General features: G+C 35.2%; 1 protein-coding gene across 3 annotated transcripts in view; it reads left to right on the forward strand.

The window, feature by feature from the left end:
- Positions 1 to 19,191, forward strand: part of LOC106463677 (tRNA (cytosine(38)-C(5))-methyltransferase-like) — a 54,615-nt gene that overhangs the window by 14,896 nt on the left and 20,528 nt on the right. For 2 of the 3 annotated variants that reach the window (XM_013923734.2, XM_022391258.1), the window contains exons 2-3: positions 799 to 908; positions 15,310 to 15,386. In XM_013923734.2, the coding sequence (XP_013779188.1) occupies positions 799 to 908; positions 15,310 to 15,386 (187 nt within the window). The remainder of the gene's footprint in view (positions 1 to 798; positions 909 to 15,309; positions 15,387 to 19,191) is intronic. The other variant, XM_022391259.1, reaches the window with a different exon arrangement.

Consider the following 19,191-nt stretch of genomic DNA (forward strand, 5'->3'; position numbering starts at 1 on the left):
ACCTTTTTTCCGTATATTTTACTTGTTATCTGGATAATGGAAAGTTTGTAGACTAGGTGTCTTAGATTTTCAGAAAGATTTTGATATGGTGCCACACACAAAAGATAAGCAAAGAAAATCACCCTTTATTCTTCATGAAATCACTGACTTGCCTTTAAAACAATTATAAAGTTCTGGCATTTAATACTACTTATGGCAACTCATTCCATAAACCAATCACTCTGTTACAAAAATAGAACTGTCTCAACTAGAGCCTAATCTGTCTTTTTCCAAACATTAAACATAAATCTTCTTGTCCTATTGATCTTCTTGGATTATCTTTACCTTTCTTTACAAAAAGTAAGTCAACTAATATTAACCTAACCCCATAAAGTAGCTCTTCCATTCTTGAGAAATTATTTTTCTCATAGGTGAGTATGCAAGGACAGCTGTGAAGGACCAGTTCATACCCTGTTGTCCACATGTTATGTGTGTGTGTTATGTTCCCTCAAATCTAAAATATATAGTGTATTAGTATGTTATGATTGTAGTTTAAAGACATACTTCTAAGTGTAATGTACCTCTCTGTATATGGCTTGACTTACTGATGTTGGCATATGCTGTAAGGTAATGTGTGTTACCAATTATTTGGGCTTTAAAAAATATGTTTGGTACTGATAAATTCAAGATTAAATTAATTTTATTAGTGCAATTGCACCTCTTAATGAACCTTTATCATACAATTTTTACATTTTACAACAGAATCTTTTTTATATAGTCGAGTGGAAGATATCATAGTTTATATTATTTCTTTTACAGCCACAGGTATATCTTTTAAAATTGAAGCTGCAGTAGACATTAATACAACAGCTAACCAGGTTTATATGCATAACTTTCCAGACACAACACTCCTGCAGAGAAACATTCTTGTAAGTGATTTTGAAGGAAATGGTATTAATTTAGAATAGTTGCCTTTAACAAAAGTAATAGTTGGATAAAGAAAAAAATCACTGTTATTTTCCCTCAAATCAAAAATATGTAGTGTATTAGGTAATCACTATAGCTTTTAGAGAGCTATTTTCAAAATTTAGTTAGATAACTTTATTATCAATATATGTCAATAAAATTGGTATCAAAATATAATTTAAATATAATTTAAATTTTAATATATGTTTTAATTTCTTGATTCAAAAGAAAATACTTAAAAAATGCCAAATATGCTTTTTTGTGTGTCATATGGCATATCTTTTCTTACTGCTCAGTTTATATTTTGTAATGCCTAACGTACAATATCTATAGTGGTTAACAAATTAGAAACTCAGACTTCGGATATTTATAAGTTAGAATATAAAATAAGAACCTCTTACCCTTTTTCATTTGCTGAGATATCAATATATTTTGCAAACCTATGAGGGTAGCCCTGCTCACTACTCTGTTATTTTGAATTCTCTTGTCTACTCACACCTACTTAAGTATGTATTTATAACTAATACAAAGAGCATATTCCAAACTTTGTAATTTTGACAGTCATTTGTAATTGGCTTTTAATGAGTTTTACTGGAAATGTTGAAATCTGTGGATTAAGTTATTGTTCTGAACAGAAAAGATGTTTTTTAATCACATATAGCTTAGTTAGGAAGCCAGATAAACTAATCTGATTTTATATATACCAGTATACAGGGGCAGATTGAGAGCCTAAAACGGCTTGAGCAAATACTGAAAATTCAGGATGATATATATAGAAAGAGAGATGCACAATAGGTTAGTCAGTAGCACCGGGACAATATAACCCGGTTATCATCCCACTGGCCCAGGTATCACCAGCCCACTGGGATTTTGATAATTTTTTGATTTTTCTAAAATGCATCTTTAAAATCTACAAAAATTAATGTCTTCTCCTTCCACTATAGAGAATATATGAGGTTTACGGCAAGGATTAAAAAGTATGATGCACAAGTACAAATCAATTTTGTAACATCATGAGTACAAGAAGTCATTGTTTTTCTGTACATATTTTTTATTTATGGTTCTATGTTGTAAGAAAAGTAACAAAATTAAGCATTTATGAGTAAATATTAATAATATATATACAGGTTTGTAAACACTTACACACTTTATACACCTGTACCACTAAATATCTACTACCTTGGAAGGATAACTAACATCTACATACCTACCAAATTTATTGGATCAACCTGGACTTTGTTCAGAGCCATAAACATTTTCTCACACTTGCTTTGAACAGAATTTAGAGTTTTCTTAACCTACATACAGCTTAGTTAGAAAGTCAGGCAAATTACAGTGGTTTTATGTGTACCAGTATAATAATTTGATAATTTTTGGTTTTCTAAAATGCATCTTTGAAATCCAACAAATTAATTTATCCTCTTCCTACACTTGAGAGGATAAGTGAGACTTACGGTGAAACTTAAGTATGAATTTTCTGACATGGTAGGTACTTGGAATCATTTGTTTTCAACATATTTTTTTGGTTACCAGGGCACAGAATTAACTTTTATGGTCAGGGAGTCAGGTACCTGGACAAATTTATGAGACTCCACAGTTCAGTAAATTTTGAAATTCAAAATATTTTTGTTCCCAGTGATCTACTTGAACATAAAAACTATTCCATGATATTGGTCAATAATAACTGGTAAACTGTCTTTTTGTATTGATATGCAATAGTAAAAAGAAAGTAGAGAACTGTTAAGTTTAAAGACTCTTTAATTTGCGTAACATTTTTACACAGAAAGCATAAGTGTGATCTCTTATCATCACAAGCCTTAGTTTACTTGTGATGTTGTGAAAGCTAAATTAATTCTTTAACCATTGTCTTGCATGTTCTTGAGCAAAGAGTCTGAAGATCTGAATAATCAATGGATCATCATATTATTTATAGAAATTATTTAGTCTGAACTGTGTAATTCTGTTTCTGAGTCTGAAGTGCTTGATGACTCTGAATCTGAGCTAGTCTAGTAAGTCCATTTACATCTCTTGAATAAGGTCAGATACACAGTTCCCTTTCCTGTATCAATATGGCTTGACTGAGTGCTTTCTACCTCTAACATCTTCCCTCCATAACTGATATGATGGAGCTGGATCATAAGAAGGATCAGTGTGAAGGCATTTGAATTTGGTTTTAATCCATTTCTAATGTCCATATGAACCAACTTGTAGAGACTGAAGCCCCTCTCAACTTCTGCACTTTGGGCTTATAATGATAAAACTAGGTAAATTAATGTTAATACATTGTGATAATGTCTCATGGTTCATCCACATTTCCAGCCACAAACTGATACTGTTCACAAGTGATGAATGTTTAAGCTGCCTCTCAGCAGCACAAACAACAAGTGATTTCCACGGGTGCCATACAGACAAAACATCTTGTACAGTAACAGGTCCAGCAGGTAAGTTTGCCAAGGGAACCTGGAAATGCTCACAAATTAAAGTGATCTCATCATCACCAAATTTCAGGAGAGCAGTTTTATCTTTCTTAGGCCAGGTGTTGACATTATAGACTGACAAAAGCATTTACAACTGGCTTTTCAAGGTCACTAAATCTTTTTTTAAGATGATTACCAAATTTGTTAATAATGCTCATCTTTTTCCAAATGTGTGACATCACTTTCTAGAGGCAAATCAGAAAATGAAATGTTTTCTATGGTGTCATCTTTCAGTAATTTTCTCAGTGAAGGGCCAAAATTTGTTTTGTATTTTTCTAAAGCTGTAATTATTGAATTCAAGTGCTCATTCACTTCATAAAGCAGACATTATTTTCTTGTATTACAGTTGAAGAGCATTGTGTAACTGAGGTCAAGTCAAAGAAAAAATTTAACCAAATAGTTATTAATAAATTCTGTGGCTTTAGACTTAGCAGTGGTTGAACATTTATTGTCTGCTTTTACAGCAGCAAGATGAGCATAAAGTGCTGGGTATACTGACAAAATATTTTCAACTGCCCAGTGAGTGTGTTGTACCCACCTAGTACCTCCAATTCTCGTCAGGACACGATGAGGTTTTGAAAGATGATGTCTGGCCTTTAACAATGACTGGTAATAAAATACATACAGTCCTAACAAAAGTTCTTCACATTTGTTTTGCAATGATAGATCTTTGGGAAACACAATGGACAGCAGTAATCCAGTCAGCCTGGTCAAGAAAGTGCTTTACTGATCTGTTGCTTATGCCAAAATTTACAGTTACATTATCAGCAGCAAACCCTATGAGATGTTTGTAAAATTCCTTCTCAGTAAAACCTAACTCATCATGTAATGCTTCTAATATTGTACTTTTATTGATTCACTATTAGGTTTGTCAACAATTTTGCAAGCTCCTAAAACTATATATATTTCACCATGTTTAACTGCCCTTAAATATAGTAGTTCTACTTCACATATAACAGTATCAGTGGAACCATCCACCATAATGGTGTAAAAACGACCTAGACTCAGCCTGGAAACTTCTTCATGTTGTGCAGCTTCACTAATATATTTGCAGATAGTTGCACATAACATGTCACTGTGACAACTGATACCCATGTCAGCAACATATTTTCACTTGAGTTCAACAATCCATACAAAATCATACACTAATGCATATGCAGAGCTTAAGTTTCAATACTCATTCTTTCTCAAATCTTGCTTTCACAACCAAACTGGTTTAGCTTTTTTAAATGCCAGCGCTGCCTCACACTTGATGTGTCTTTTAGAATTAGCATGGTATCTAAATGCTGTTGTTTTAAAACTTTCAACACCTTTCACACATGAACTATGGTCAATATCCCTAGAATTCCTGCACATGGTACAGAAAACTTTCTCATCATCATCTTAAGATAGCCATGGAAACTCTTTTTGCCATGACACCTGAAAATAATGAATGTTATTATTCATAGTTTTGAATGCAGTTTTATTTCAACCATAAATATAAAGAAATTAAAATTATATAGAAAATGAAGTGATATGCTCTGTTGATACCAAATAAATACTGTTACAATTTATACCACTTCATTTACTCTTGTTTATCTTGACTTGTTTAATTTGGCATAAAAATACATTAATTTTAGTGTATTTCTAAAGTTTTTCAGTATAATGTTTTATTAGTTTGGTTAGGCTCAATAGAAAGATCTTACCAATGTGTAAAAATAGCCCTAAAATTTGCTCAGTGATGTTACAATATGTTTGTCAAAATGTATCAAACAATATTCGGTTTACTCCTAAAATGGCAGTGCGTTAAGACTTAGACAAATATTTTAGTGTTTATTCTAACAAAAATGGTTACATGTATTTTAAGATTATCAACAGATCAATGTAATATATCTATTTTATTAATATTAGGCTTATCTGAAATGACTTCTTTTGCCATTTCTTACATTCATAATTATTATAGTCTCTCTTTGGCTCAGCTTGTGTAGCATCTGATTGTTGAGACGTCTTCTCATCAGAGCTCGTAATTAAGTTGCTTGATAAACGGGCTTGGATGATTATTTTTGGCATTATTATAGCTTATTAATTAACTATTTACTGCTTCTAATTTATCCCAATGTTAAAGCTATCAAACATGTCAAAAGAAGCAATATATATTATGGTGACATCTATTAACAGTATCTACAACTACCTATAAATATGAGGTTCCTGTGAAGTAATATTCTGTCAAAAAACACAAGTTAATTTAAATAATAACAAGTAACATTGATTGTGTAAAGAAGTGTATTTTTTATTTATATTTTCTGTACATGATGTGAGTGGCACATTTTTTAGTGGACTATCGTATTTATTCGTGTATGAATGATACCAGTTGGGAGAGACTACACGGGAGTCTTTCCCATATGCTAACAAGACTGAGCCACACTTCTTCACTGATCAATATGCCATTAATATATATATTTTGTTTCATATTGCTCCATAATTTTGATAACTTCTATAACTATTGCTATTTATTTTGTTTTTTTACTGGACATGGGTTCCAGTGCTCATGTACTATTTACCAGACCCAAAGCAAAATCACTGGATATTTCCAGATGTCCAGCATTAACACATTTTGTACTGTGTTTACTGTGTTGTGTTTAAAGACAAATAACGAAAAATTAAGCATTAATGAACAAATGGTAATGATATACATATACAGTTCATAAGCACTTAGACACTATGTACACCTGTACCACCAAATTTCAACCATCCCAGAGTAACTACATACCCACCAAATTTATTGGATCACTCAGTTATTACTTTAGCCAACTCTCCTTGTATCCACTGTACTGTAGGCAAGCTAATAAATCCTCTCCCATTGTGTTCTTTGAGCCAGTATTATGATAAACACTGTAGGAATCATTGGCTTATTGTGCCACATAACCTCATTTGCTGTCAGCAGTGTTCGCATTACAGTGTCATATAAACAGTTTAAGGGCAGGAGTGGTAATTCATTGCTTTATGTTTAACAGGTTTCTACTTCAGCTGCTAACAGTAAAATGAATATAGCAAATATATATGAAAAGGTTAGAAATAGAAACTCAAGAGAAGCAATTTGGAACTTTGTGGTCAATATTAAAAAGGATAGAACAGTACTACTCATTTCACTTCACTTTTTTTTTTTATGGTGGTTACAAGTTCAGTTAAATTGGTCAATTGCATATAGATTTAGGTAGTGAAAATAACAGATAAAATGTAAAATGATGAATAAAAGTATTCTTAATCTTAAATTGAAAATCACTGCACTCATAGACATCAATTACTCTGAGACCTGGTATTTGTGGACAAATTTTTAGTAAAAATTCCTCTTGAAAATTTCAGATTTTTTTGTCTACAAAAGAATTGTAATGTTTACTAAAAGCTTGAAAAAGATACACAAAACATGTTAAATGTAATACTATGGAAACTGATGGTCACTTTGGGGTCATGTGGCTGATGTAATCCATCAAGGCAGTAGAGAAATGGTTAGTAAGTTGATAGAGAAAACATAATAATCAAAAATACTGTTGAAAATTAAGTAAACTTTGTTTTGTGAGATTAATAGTATAAACATATTTTTCTTAAATATTGAACAATATGATTTTTTTTTTCAATAAGTAAATTTGAAATATTTACTATTTGAAGTTTGGATCCCCTTACTAAAGAAAATAATGCATAATGGAAAGTGAAGACCGTATGGTCCATTAAGACTGTCCCTGCACACCCACCCATGAGAAAAAGTAAAAATTTAGATACACCTTTCATTATAAAGGATATCATCTATTCATCTTAAATATTAAACTCCTTTAAGTGACTGTAACCATGACTTTTAAAGCAACCCATTTTCTAAACTAATAATCCTGTTAAAAAATAAAACTGTTTTCACTGGAGCCAAGCTTGTCTTTTCCAAATATTAAGTTGGGTCCTTCATCCTGCTTTCTTTAGAATATAATACAAAGAAATCATAGGACTTAATCTTGTCAGTCTTTTTAATAATCTTATAGAATCTTTAATACAAGAAAATAAGCTGAGAGATTTTAACCTATACTTTTAAGATAACTCTTTCATCACTGAAATCATCCTAGTAGCTTTCCTCTGAACCATTTCCAGTAAGTATTCTTTCTTAAAAAACAAAACAAAGACTAAACACATTATTCTGCATAAGGCCTAACTAATAATTTGTATAAAAATGCTACTTACTCTTCTATACCACAAAGAAGTGATTGACCCCAAACACTGAAGAGAAGCTCATGCTGAAACAGACTGGGTTCCGACCAGGCAAATCATGCAAGGTTCAGGTTTTCAACCTCACACAGTACATCAAAGATGACTTTAAAATTAAAAGATAACTGGTGCCATATTAATCAACCTCTCAGCAGCATACAGCAGGGTGTACTTATAATAGACTTTTTTGAAAAATCTACAACATGACAAAAGACCACCAATTCAGTTGCATGGTCCAGACCCTAATGGAAAACTATTGCTTCTACATCAAACAAGAAGAAAGTACAGCTGCTGGAGACTACAACAGAATGGTCTACCACTGGAGTATCCTAGTACTTAGCCATTTTTTTGGTGGGACAGGTCAGATGGCTCAAGAAGAACTCAAAGACTGGGAGAATGCTTATATTTGTCTCAGAGAATACAAAGACTTGTGTTCTGATACGCTGTCCTCTGTATGCAAAACATTTTTCACACATGTCACAAGCCTTTTACCTCCCCTCCATTGAAAATGACTAATTCCGTTGGGTCTCTCATGCAAATCATCATGTGAGGATATTCCACCAATAAGAGTGCGGCACATTCGCATTACGCATGTGACTCCCTTTATTCAATTCTATTTAACTGTCACTTCTCATTTGGCAGTGATCGTGTTCAGATGTTTTTTGCTTTTTGTGTGTTTTGTTTTTTGTAAATTTAATGCTTCTAATTCCAGAGTGGATTTCTTTATTAATAATTTATGGGTATATTGCTAATGCCTTTTACTTTCAATTTATTTTCCAGTCTTAATTTTTTTCTTCTCTCACATTTGTATTTGTCTATCAAACATTTTTGTTTGATTCATAATTTGAAATGAATTATGAGGTTAATGTTACCACTCGGGTGTCACACCTACTAGCACTTTTTCACAGGCTGCAGACAGAAGTAACCCATTGTTGGATTTCTCAGCGATTATCTGCTGATAGATTGATTGTTATATGGGTCAATCACCTTCTGCTGAACTTGCCCCACTTCCTCCTGAACAAGCCAAACCTGTTCAGGCTGATTTTGATAGCCTTTATCCACCACTGGATTTTGCCATGTCTTCCTATGCCCCATCTGCAGAATCATGTAGGCCTAATATGGCATTTTTAGACAGAATTTTTCAGGTGTGTGATGTTTTATCCATTTCCCCGATTTCCTATGATCCCTGTCCTTTTTTCATTACATGATAATTCTTCTGCCCCTTTTTTAATTTTCCCATTCTCCCCTAATATTAGGGTTCATGCTGAACATTTTGCTTCACAATTGGTTGAGGGTGTTAGCATATCTCACCCCCTCCCATGAGCTATGGATTAGCTTGCTTCGGCTTACCATCAAGCTGACTGTCCATTTCTAGACTTTCAGCAGATGGGCTCTACTTTACCTGTTTGGGAGGGGGAAGTCCCTGATTTTCCTGTTTTGTTAACCCATGCAAAGTTTTCATGCCTTTGTTTTCTTTACTTTCTTTCTACAGTATTTATCCACCATTCATCTCCTTTTTGGGGCTATACACCAAGATCCTGGAGTTTTTCAATGGACAACCTCTCCTTTATTACCTCCACTTTGGCATGTTTGTCATCTTCCGTTCTTGCTTTAAACATGTGGTTTCTCTGTTGTTGAGATCATCTGGGTTGCTATGGGGCCCTGTCCCAGGTTTGTTTGCTTATGGCACCTTTTCTTCAATAGTATTTTTTTGACCATGTACTTGAAACTTTCGAATCACATGTGTAATCTGTGCATCAACACTCTACCTTTTCCTCTTTGGTAGCTTGCTTGTCACAATTGGAATCATGACAAGCCCTTATTCCCATTTCTCATCCTAGACTTCTCAGCCCTTACCTGTTCTGTCATCCAAGGGTTCCTCATCTTGTCATTTTATTTGACGTAGATGGGTGCATTGCCAACAGTACTGGTGACTACCTGGTGAGTTCCAGTCCACTGGGAGCTCGCTTGTATGAATTTGTTCCCCTTTGATGACCTTCTGCCTCAAATCAGTGAGTTATTTGGGTTTAATCAGAGGGACTTCCAATTTCTTTCCCCACCTTCCTTGTCTCGGGTACCCATTTCCATTCCCTCTGCCTCAAGTTCCCATCACCAGCCAGCATCTGTCAGAGACAGTAGAAGACCTTTCGTATCAACAGGCCATTGAACATGTTCCTCATCTTTCTCCAGGTTTTTATTCCAGGCTATTTGTTGTCCCCAAGAAAACCAGAGGCTTATGGTCTGTAATAGATTTGTCCCACCTCAATCAGTGTCTCAGTCTCCCCTGTTTTACCATGAAATCATTTTGCTCCCTGAGGTGGACTGTTTCTTCAGGTTTGTGGATGACCAAGATGGTCATCGCAAATGCTTACTTTCATATCCCGATATCTCAGCAGTTGCGACCATATCTTAGGTTTGTTCACTGTGGGATGATTTATCAGTTTCATGCACTACCATTTTTTTTCGGGTTGTCAGAATGTTTGCTCATCACCTACATGCTCGAGGGTTGCACTTTCATCATTATATGGATAACTGGCTACTGTTAGTTTGTTCTGAACAGGAGTCTGCCTGTCATGATCATCAGCTGCTGGCAGCTTGAGTTGGCTGGTTAATCAAATTGGAAAAGTCATTTCTTCAACCTACCCAATATCTGATCCATGTGGGTGTTTTTTTCAACACCCATCTCAGTCGAGTCCTACCTTCTCCTCTTCAACTTTGTTCGATGGAGCTTTTAGTTCTCCAAATTCTTACTGCTCTCTCTATTACAGCTCACGAGGTTCTATCAAGTTGGGGATTTAGTCTTCCATGGCAGCCCTTATCCACTTATGTCATGCTCATATGCAGGTTCTTAAGTGGGCTCTTCATGACCAGTGGAATCTTGCAGAGGATCCTTTGAAGGCTCTTATTACCCTTCCTCCTACCCTATTTGCCTATCTGCAATGGTGGTTGGACAGGACCCACACAGTGGCAGGTGTCCTGCTTCCTCCTCTTCATCCAGATATTTACATATTTGCAAGGATGCATCCCTTCAGGGATGGGGGGCATGGTTTGATCTATGGCCAAAAGATCTTATCAACATCTTGGAGCTTCTGGCCATACATCGGGCTTAGGTTTATTTCCTCCATCTGGCCAGTAATGATTCCTTCCGACAATTCTACAGTGGTTGCTTATCTCGATCCATTTGTTTCATACTTTGGATTTTTTTTTTCTCTCTGGGCCCACACGCAAGATATTCATATCATTGCATGTCATGCTCCAGGTGCTTTCAATCTTGATGTGAGTTGTCTTTCCCATTCAGACAAAATATATCTGATGGAGTGGTCTCTCAATCCTCTTGTTTTCCAGCGGCTTTGTTTTCAGTGGGGTACTCCTCACATAGATGCCTATGCCACGTCCTTAAACCACAAATTACTTCTGTTTAGGTCTCCAGGCCTTCATCCTCTCGCCCTGGCTGTTGATGCTTTCAGTCAGGAATGGACAAACAAATACTCCTCCCATTCGACTTCTTCACTAGTTGATTTCAATCATCCACACCGCTCTGTGTCAAGTCCTTCTGATTGCTCCTTACTGGCCAGCTCAGACATAGTTTCCATGGCTTCTCCTGCTCCAACTTACCCATCTATTACTTCTTCCTCGGCCCCTCCCCCTCCTTTCATTTTCAACCTTTGTCATTGGTGCTTCATCCAGCTCTTCCTGTCCTCTCTCTTGATGCTTAGTTTTTATTTGGCTCATGGTGAGAAGAACAGACTTATCCCAATGAGTAGCTTCATTTCTGGCCCATTCCAATCTCCTTTCCTCAATGAAAGTTTATCAGCATGAATGGAATTTTTTCCACTTTTAGTTTCTGGCCTGTGGGTTTTCAGCTGCTCTGCCCACCGTTCTTCGTATTGCAGATTTTCTTACATATCTTTTCGATTAGGGGTCCTCTGTCTCCTCGATCTTGGGTTATCATGCGTCTTTGTCCCACACTTTTCATTTTTCTCAATACCATAGTGTTATTTCCCTCTCCTACACTTTCCCTGATGAAGCGTACCTTCCGGAATTGCCTTTCCAGTCTGGGATGTTAATGTGGTCTTTCATTGCTTCACTTTGCCTTCATTTGAACCACTTTCCACGTGTTCCTTGTTTCACATTTCCTTTAAGACTTATTTCCTTCTCATTTTAGCCTGTGGATGTTGGAGGTCAGATTTATTTGCCATTGATGTTTCGTGTACTCATTATTATTCCACATATATTCTTATTTGTCTGGATCATTTCTTCCCCCCCAAAACTTCAGCAGCATGATAGGGTATTTCCTCTTTTTTGCTAATTTCCCTTTCTTCCATTTCCCACCTTTATCCTCGGTTTTATCTGGATAGACTTCTTTATCCGGTAGGTGCTATTTTCTGTTATATTGCCTGTATGGCTTCCTTCTGTGTTGCCCATTCCTGCCTCTTTATCCCTTGGCAACCATCTTGTGTTTGTGATCTTTCACATTCCATCCTTTCCAATTGGATTCGGCTTAATTCTCTCTGTCATCTTCATCCCATAATTTGTTCCAGATGTCCTCTTATCAAATTAGACACCTTACCTTTTCTCTGTCATCTCACCTTCATTGTCCATTGGGGGAAATTCTTCAATCAGGCATATGGACTACTACTAATACATTCATCTCTCACTGTTTGCATAGGGTCACAAATTCGGTGCAACTTTGACTGGGTAAGTTATTTTTATTCTTCTTTATCTTATTTTCAGGGGCCTTATTTCTCTTTTTTAATTATTCCTCATAGTTTGGATCCCACTCTGTGACAAGTGGTGCCAGACCAGGTATGCTTTAAACATTCTAATCCACACTGTAAAGCCATGTCGCTTTGCATATTATAATTACATAGGCACGCAATGCACATTGTTGAGATCAGGTGTTTCACAAGAATGCTGGTAGGTTTATCTTAATGCTAACATTGCTTCATAAGTTTGCCCATCTCAGACTGTACCCATGAACTACATGGGTAAAGCAGAAACAACTAATTGCCCATCCCTGCCATGCCTTATATTGAATAAATAGGTATGGTCTGCTTTAATAAATAGGGTTTTGTGGTCACCCATTGCACTGTCTCAGGTGTTGATGTTCTTTCGGATACTCCGCTGTGTTTTAGCCCCCTTTTCTTCTAGTGGAGTTAGAGAATTCTTACCACTTTCCAGTTCCAAGCTACTGCGATGGTGGTGGACTGTGGAGACATCCTCCTGAATGTGATAATGAAATATAAACAGAATATAGAAATGATTATAAAAACCATTTATTTGAGAGTAGGACAGTGGTGTTCTGCTGGTGTAGATGACATGATCTCCTCTAACTAGAAACAAAACAAAAACAAGGGTGTATTTACGATAGCTACCTAACTACATTCACACTTCCCATCCTTCCTCCCCACTAAATACCAGTGCTTCCAATTTCTGCTAGAATTCATAGTGATAGTTAGGTAGAATTGAATAGAGAGAGTCACATGCATAATGAGAGTGTGTCTCACTCCTATTAATGGAATATTGTCACATTTGCATGAAATACCCTTTGGAATCGGTAATTTCCAATGGAGGGGAGGTAAAAGGCTTGTGGCATGTGTAAAAAAAACTGTTGCATACTGAGGGCAGCACTGAATAAGAATAGCTATTTGTGTGAATATAGGTAAGTACCTACTGGAAATACATTTTCAGTATAGGAAAATTATAACTTTTGAATTTGAGAAATAGGTTGAATGTGTATGGCCGATATGATCAATCACAAGCTAATCAAGCAGCAACAGAAAGAAAAAGAATACTAAAGAAATGTCCTTAAGCATGAAGTCATAGTTGTCATAACTCTTTCATCTCGAGGATTGGCATTCAGAGACACAGATGAAAAATTTGACTTGCCTTCAAGTGAAAATTACCCGATGCTACTTGAACTCATTGTGGAATTTCTTCCTTTCTTGGGATAATACATTAAATGCTTTATAATGGTGGTTCTGGTAGAAAATTTTACCTGTTCAAAACTGTAAGTTACAAATTCATTGAAATCATGGCAGCCAACTTGTTAGAAATGAAGATTGGTAAATATTATTATAGAAGCTTTGACTCAATACCAGATATTTTGCATTTGGACTAACTATCCTTCATTATTGAATATGTCAGTAAAGATGGTGTCACTGTGGAACAATTTGTAAAGTTTATTTCAAACCCTGGACATAAAGCTGAGAACTTTTGAAAACATTTTCATATGATTATGCTATTGATGATTTCACCAATAGGAAAGTTCACTCTAAAATTTGTGAAATGATTTCCTGATTAACCCAATTCAGGCTGAGATATTTGAGTCTGGTACACTTGAAACTGTGACTCAAATTGCATTGTATTGACAATATTTATACATATTTCAATAAACCTGTTAACTTTGTTATTATCAATCATTTTCATGCATTAAATTATCAAGTCAGTAAAGCTGGTAAACTTCATAGCATCAGCACCCAAGACTCGATATGAATCAACTTGTAGTGAGTAAGGTTGAGTGTGGGTATGGGTAGGGCAGCTAGTCTGAAATTGGCCTAGGAGTGGCAAAGAACGTAAATCTGGCTCTGAATATATTATGAACCAAGCCATTCCTGGTGGTCAGGTCTAGCTGGATGGGTCTTGGGTTTGCCTTGGGAAATAGGTCTGGGATGCACCTGATTTCTGGGGCAAGTATCTCACATAAGTATTTCTTCAATATGGAAAAACCTGACTTGTAGCCCTAGCCACCCTACACAATCATATTCTGTTGTTCACCTTTGAGATAATGGACTGTGGAGCAATCTGCCATTCTCCCTACTTTAGCAACACTCTGACACTATAAAATGATTCTCATGATAATATCTTTTGCTTTACCACCTCTATTTAGTGAAGTGTATACCCTGTTTGATATGAATGCAATTTCCCACTGAGAGCTAGGATTTCCTTAACCTCCCTGTGCTTTCCCTTTGAGATGCTGTTTTCAAGTAAGAGCTCATTGTTGTAATTTCTCGACATTGACCCTCCACTATATATCTTCATTATGGGCTTCTAGCTCTTTGTGGTGCAGAGAGATGAGTAGCATTTCTGAAGTAAGCATTTTCCTTAGCTGAATATGTATATCAGATAGATATACATATATATACCTCTCAGCACCACTTCTCACCACACCTCCCCATTTCCAGTATAGTTAGTTTGCCTTGACAACAATAAGTCTGTGTTCTCATCTGTATTAAATTTTTCATTTAAATTATGATAACCCAGATATATTACCTTGCACTTTCTCTAATTAAAGGCCATTTTACTAGCTGCTTGTCCAACTTATTCATTCCATAGTAACTCAACATCTTCAATATGATTAGGTCCCCCATTGACTCAACAGTAAGTCCGAAGGCTTATAATGCTAAAAACCAGGTTTTGATACTCATGGTGGGCACAGCACAGATAGCCATTTTGTAGCTTTGTGCTTAACTACAAACAAACAGTACAATTGGAAATAACAAAGAGTTTAAAGATCATGTCTTAAACAGTTTAGTATAATGTTAAGCAGGATAGGTTCCTTTCCTATTCTATAAAAGAACGTCTATCATATCAAATGATCTTCTGTTACACTTGGTTAAAAACACTTTAAGGATTGAAATTATGATTTTTTTTCGATTTTTAGTCTCTTTCAAGCAAAGAAATAGATAACTTGAAGCCTGATCTTATAACAATGAGTCCCCCTTGTCAGCCATTCACAAGGTAAGAGAAAGTAATCAAGGCACCCTTATCAGAATTTTAAAGCTTGAAATATATAAGTTCACAACAATTAGCACTAAATGTTAAAATTGCTATACAAAATAATTGATAAAGATAATTTTAGGGTGCATATACTTGATTTTGGTTTCTGTGAATCTGAAATGGAATAGACCAGTAAATTTATGCAATTTAGATAATCTACCTTAATATTATTTTCATAGAACTTTTTGTTTTTTGTGAATTTATCCATTATTAAATCTCTATACATATTTCTATACTTTGTATATGAATATATTTCTGACACATTTAAAAATATGTTTGAAAAAATTCTATTTTAGTCTCTTCCTGATATATTATTTGTGTTTTTTGAAATCTTTATATATTTTTTATATCACAACGTTACTTTTTTATATGTAATGATGGTAAAGGAGTGGATTTGGTTTACTTGGGTTTTCCTGTTGCTTTTTAAAAGATGCTTAGAGTTGTAAAATAATTACTTGAATGATGAGGTAGTTACATGTAAATGAATAGAGAGTTGGCTCTGTGGAAAGAAACAAAGTTATTAACAAAGTTCAATCTAAATGGACTAATGTTACAAGTGTTGTGTCCCAGAGATATCATCTTGGACTGTTGCTTAATATTACAGAATGACTTGGATCATATATATTTAGGAATATTGACAAGTTTTCTAAAGAGGCCATGGTTTGTTGTGCAAGTCACTAATTATTGTTTTAGACCCTTTATTTTAGCATTGGAACACTACCATAATGGTAACTTATCAGTTACTACACAAAGATTCTTTTAGTAAATTGTGTTTCTGTCTGTATTAAGTGTGAGATCTAAATCATAGTAACTTAAATACATTACCTTGCATTTACTGTAATTATAGGCCACTTGCTAACTAATTCTCTTACTTATCAATTTATCTTAGTCATTCTTTAATGCTGTTAGTAAACTTTACTAATTCACTACTTATGCTATAATGTAGACAAGGAAAAAACTAAGTATTCTAATCCTCTGAACAGATATACAATGAAGTCCACAATTGTCAAAAATAACCTAATTCTGGCACTTATACCATATAAAGACACTTGCATATAATCCTGAACTATCTGTAACCATATTACAGTTTGTTAGATTTAAATCCTTATTACCAATGACAGCACCCAGTATTTTAAATTTAAGTAAAATTAAGTATTTAAGAATTTTGTAATTAAATTGTATATAAATCTAGCACTAAAATCCTCCTTATCAATTAACATCAATGCCATTAATTACTATTACTAAAGCTACAGATATGCATCACGTCTATTTACTTGTAACTAATTGTTAAGTTTAAATAATTTATTAGTGTTTAAATGCTTAGAGGGTGCCAAATATTAATGGAAATAGTCTTTCAGAAATGCTACTTGCCTCTCTGTACCACTAAGAGCTATTATCTTCAATGCATCTGCCATGGAATTTCTTATGCATGCCACAAGCTTTAAACAAACTCCCAACTCTACATGTATTGTGCCAGCCTATGATGTAATTATCATAATGCTGTAGCTCTCCACCAGTAGGAAGGTCACACAACATTCATGCACAGTAATCCCTGTGAACACTAGCACATGACGTTAAACTTATTTTTTCCTCAGCATTGCCTTTGTTCAGATGTGTTTATTTCCTGTGCCTCTGATTTTTGCTTCCCTCCTGTCACTATTCTCCAGTTTACCTAGAGGCTCTAGTATGATGAGTTTGACCTGTTATTATTTTCATTCATCATAATGCCATTCATATATTTCATGATACCTCCTTGTGCATGTGTACCATGATGTTTTTACATATTCCAACACATTGCAAGTTTATCAAATATTGCATGAGGAACTACACATTACATTCTTTGTGCTTGTTGTTGTTGGAGCCTGCTGAGTGGTTTGTGTTGCCTCATAGGGAATACTTACCCAAAATCTTCATGAAGTGAGGGAGAATGGAAAGCATTAAACTTATCCACCAGTGAGATGGGGTTTTCTGCAAGACTTCTTTGACAATATATATCTGTAATTGACACAGCTGTTTCCACACTTTTTACAATGCAGACAAAAAAGATGGCATTAGATGTAGTCCAACCTGTATGCCTGGCTCCTGATTACTGTCTTTAGTTGTGGGAACCCATTGCACTGTCTCTTGGTGGGAACTCAATTCCACATGATTGTGCCTGATGACAGTAGTCCACACATACTCTCAATCCATATTCCTCCCCACCCTGTTTTTCTAGTGGAGCATGGGAAAACTATTACTCCCCCAGTCCCAAGCTGCTAGGATGCTTATTTGGAGAGTTTCATATACAAGTTGTGGCTTCCCCTAGTAAGAGACCAGTTGAGTCCACTCTTCATTTGAAATGTAGGGTTGGGGTGTTCCCTGAAAGTGTAGTAAAGGACATGATTATAGCAATAATCAAAGCAGTTTCTGGTGGATATGTCCAACTGGAAGGGCCTTAGATTTGCCTCAGGACACAAGTGAGAGTTCTTTTTCTCTCCACTTGTGGTTACAATATCTATATCATATATTTCATCAAGAGAAAATGGCTTAACACTTTAGCCATATTATGCATTCTACATTCTGCCAGTCTTAGCGACATATTACCACTTACTTTGGATTTACCCAATATCCTTTATTGTAAATTTCTATATGATGTAAACGTAATATATGATTGAATAAATAACATCAAATTGGGGGAAGAGTATTACCTGCTTGAGAAGGATGGGGTCTCCTAATGGTAGATGCTCAACTAGGAGATTCTTGGTCTCATGGAATTCACACCCCATGGGTTTTCCCTTTTTGTCACTATTTCAGAAAGGATCTCATCTTTGTAATTGATCAGTGCTGGCTTCTTCACCATTTTCAATGTTGGATTCTAGTTGTTAGCAGTGCAGAGGAGCAAGTAGCAATTCTGAAGTTAACATTTTCCTTACCTGAAAATGTAACTCAGATGGATACCTACCTCTCTGCACAAACTTCCTTCACATTTCCAGTGCATTTTTTGCTTAGTCGCATATGAGTCTATGATCATGTGCTAGTTCTCATGGGGATTACCACATATGGAAGAGTTGTTGCACTTTTGTTAGTGAATGGCTACAGCATTATGACGATTATGTCATGTGCTGGTCCAAAACACACAAGACACATGTATGGGTGGGAATTTCTTCAAGGCTTCTGATATGCAGGAAATTCTACAGCAGTTATACATGATGTAAAGCTCTTAGTGGTGCAGAGAGGTAAGTATCTATTAGAAATATTTTTTCAGTTAAGGAGAATGTTAGCTTTTAACTCTCTGTATAAAACAATGTTCCTGTTATTTAGTTAATGTTTATGAGAATTCTTTATTTCAACGTAGCATTTAATAATATCATTATCTTAAAGTACCATAGATTCTTATAACAAACTGGCACTTTTTCTTTTTTTTTAAATCATATTGCTGTCCTGTGCATCACATGTGATGCACAGGACATAATGCTAAAGCACCAGAGTATCGTTTGTGATACACAGCTAAATTTATTTTATATGCAGCTGATGCTCATAATTGTGACAATAGGAACAGTGTGTTTTGGTTCAACATACCAAATTAGAAGAAAACTTCATATGAGCATCAAATGTGACACTCAAAGTGCTTATGAATGATAATAGGTTAAGTTACTTTCACTCAAGAGAAAATGTGAACCGAGGATTTTTGGTTGCTAAATCTCTCTACTCCACTCTCTTTCAATAATACTAGAAGGATATGTAATAATGGCTGGAGACGGCTTAAATGGGTAATGAAGAAAAACTT

This window comes from Limulus polyphemus, unplaced genomic scaffold, assembly GCF_000517525.1.
Source record: "Limulus polyphemus unplaced genomic scaffold, Limulus_polyphemus-2.1.2 Scaffold1459, whole genome shotgun sequence".
NCBI lineage: Eukaryota > Metazoa > Arthropoda > Merostomata > Xiphosura > Limulidae > Limulus > Limulus polyphemus.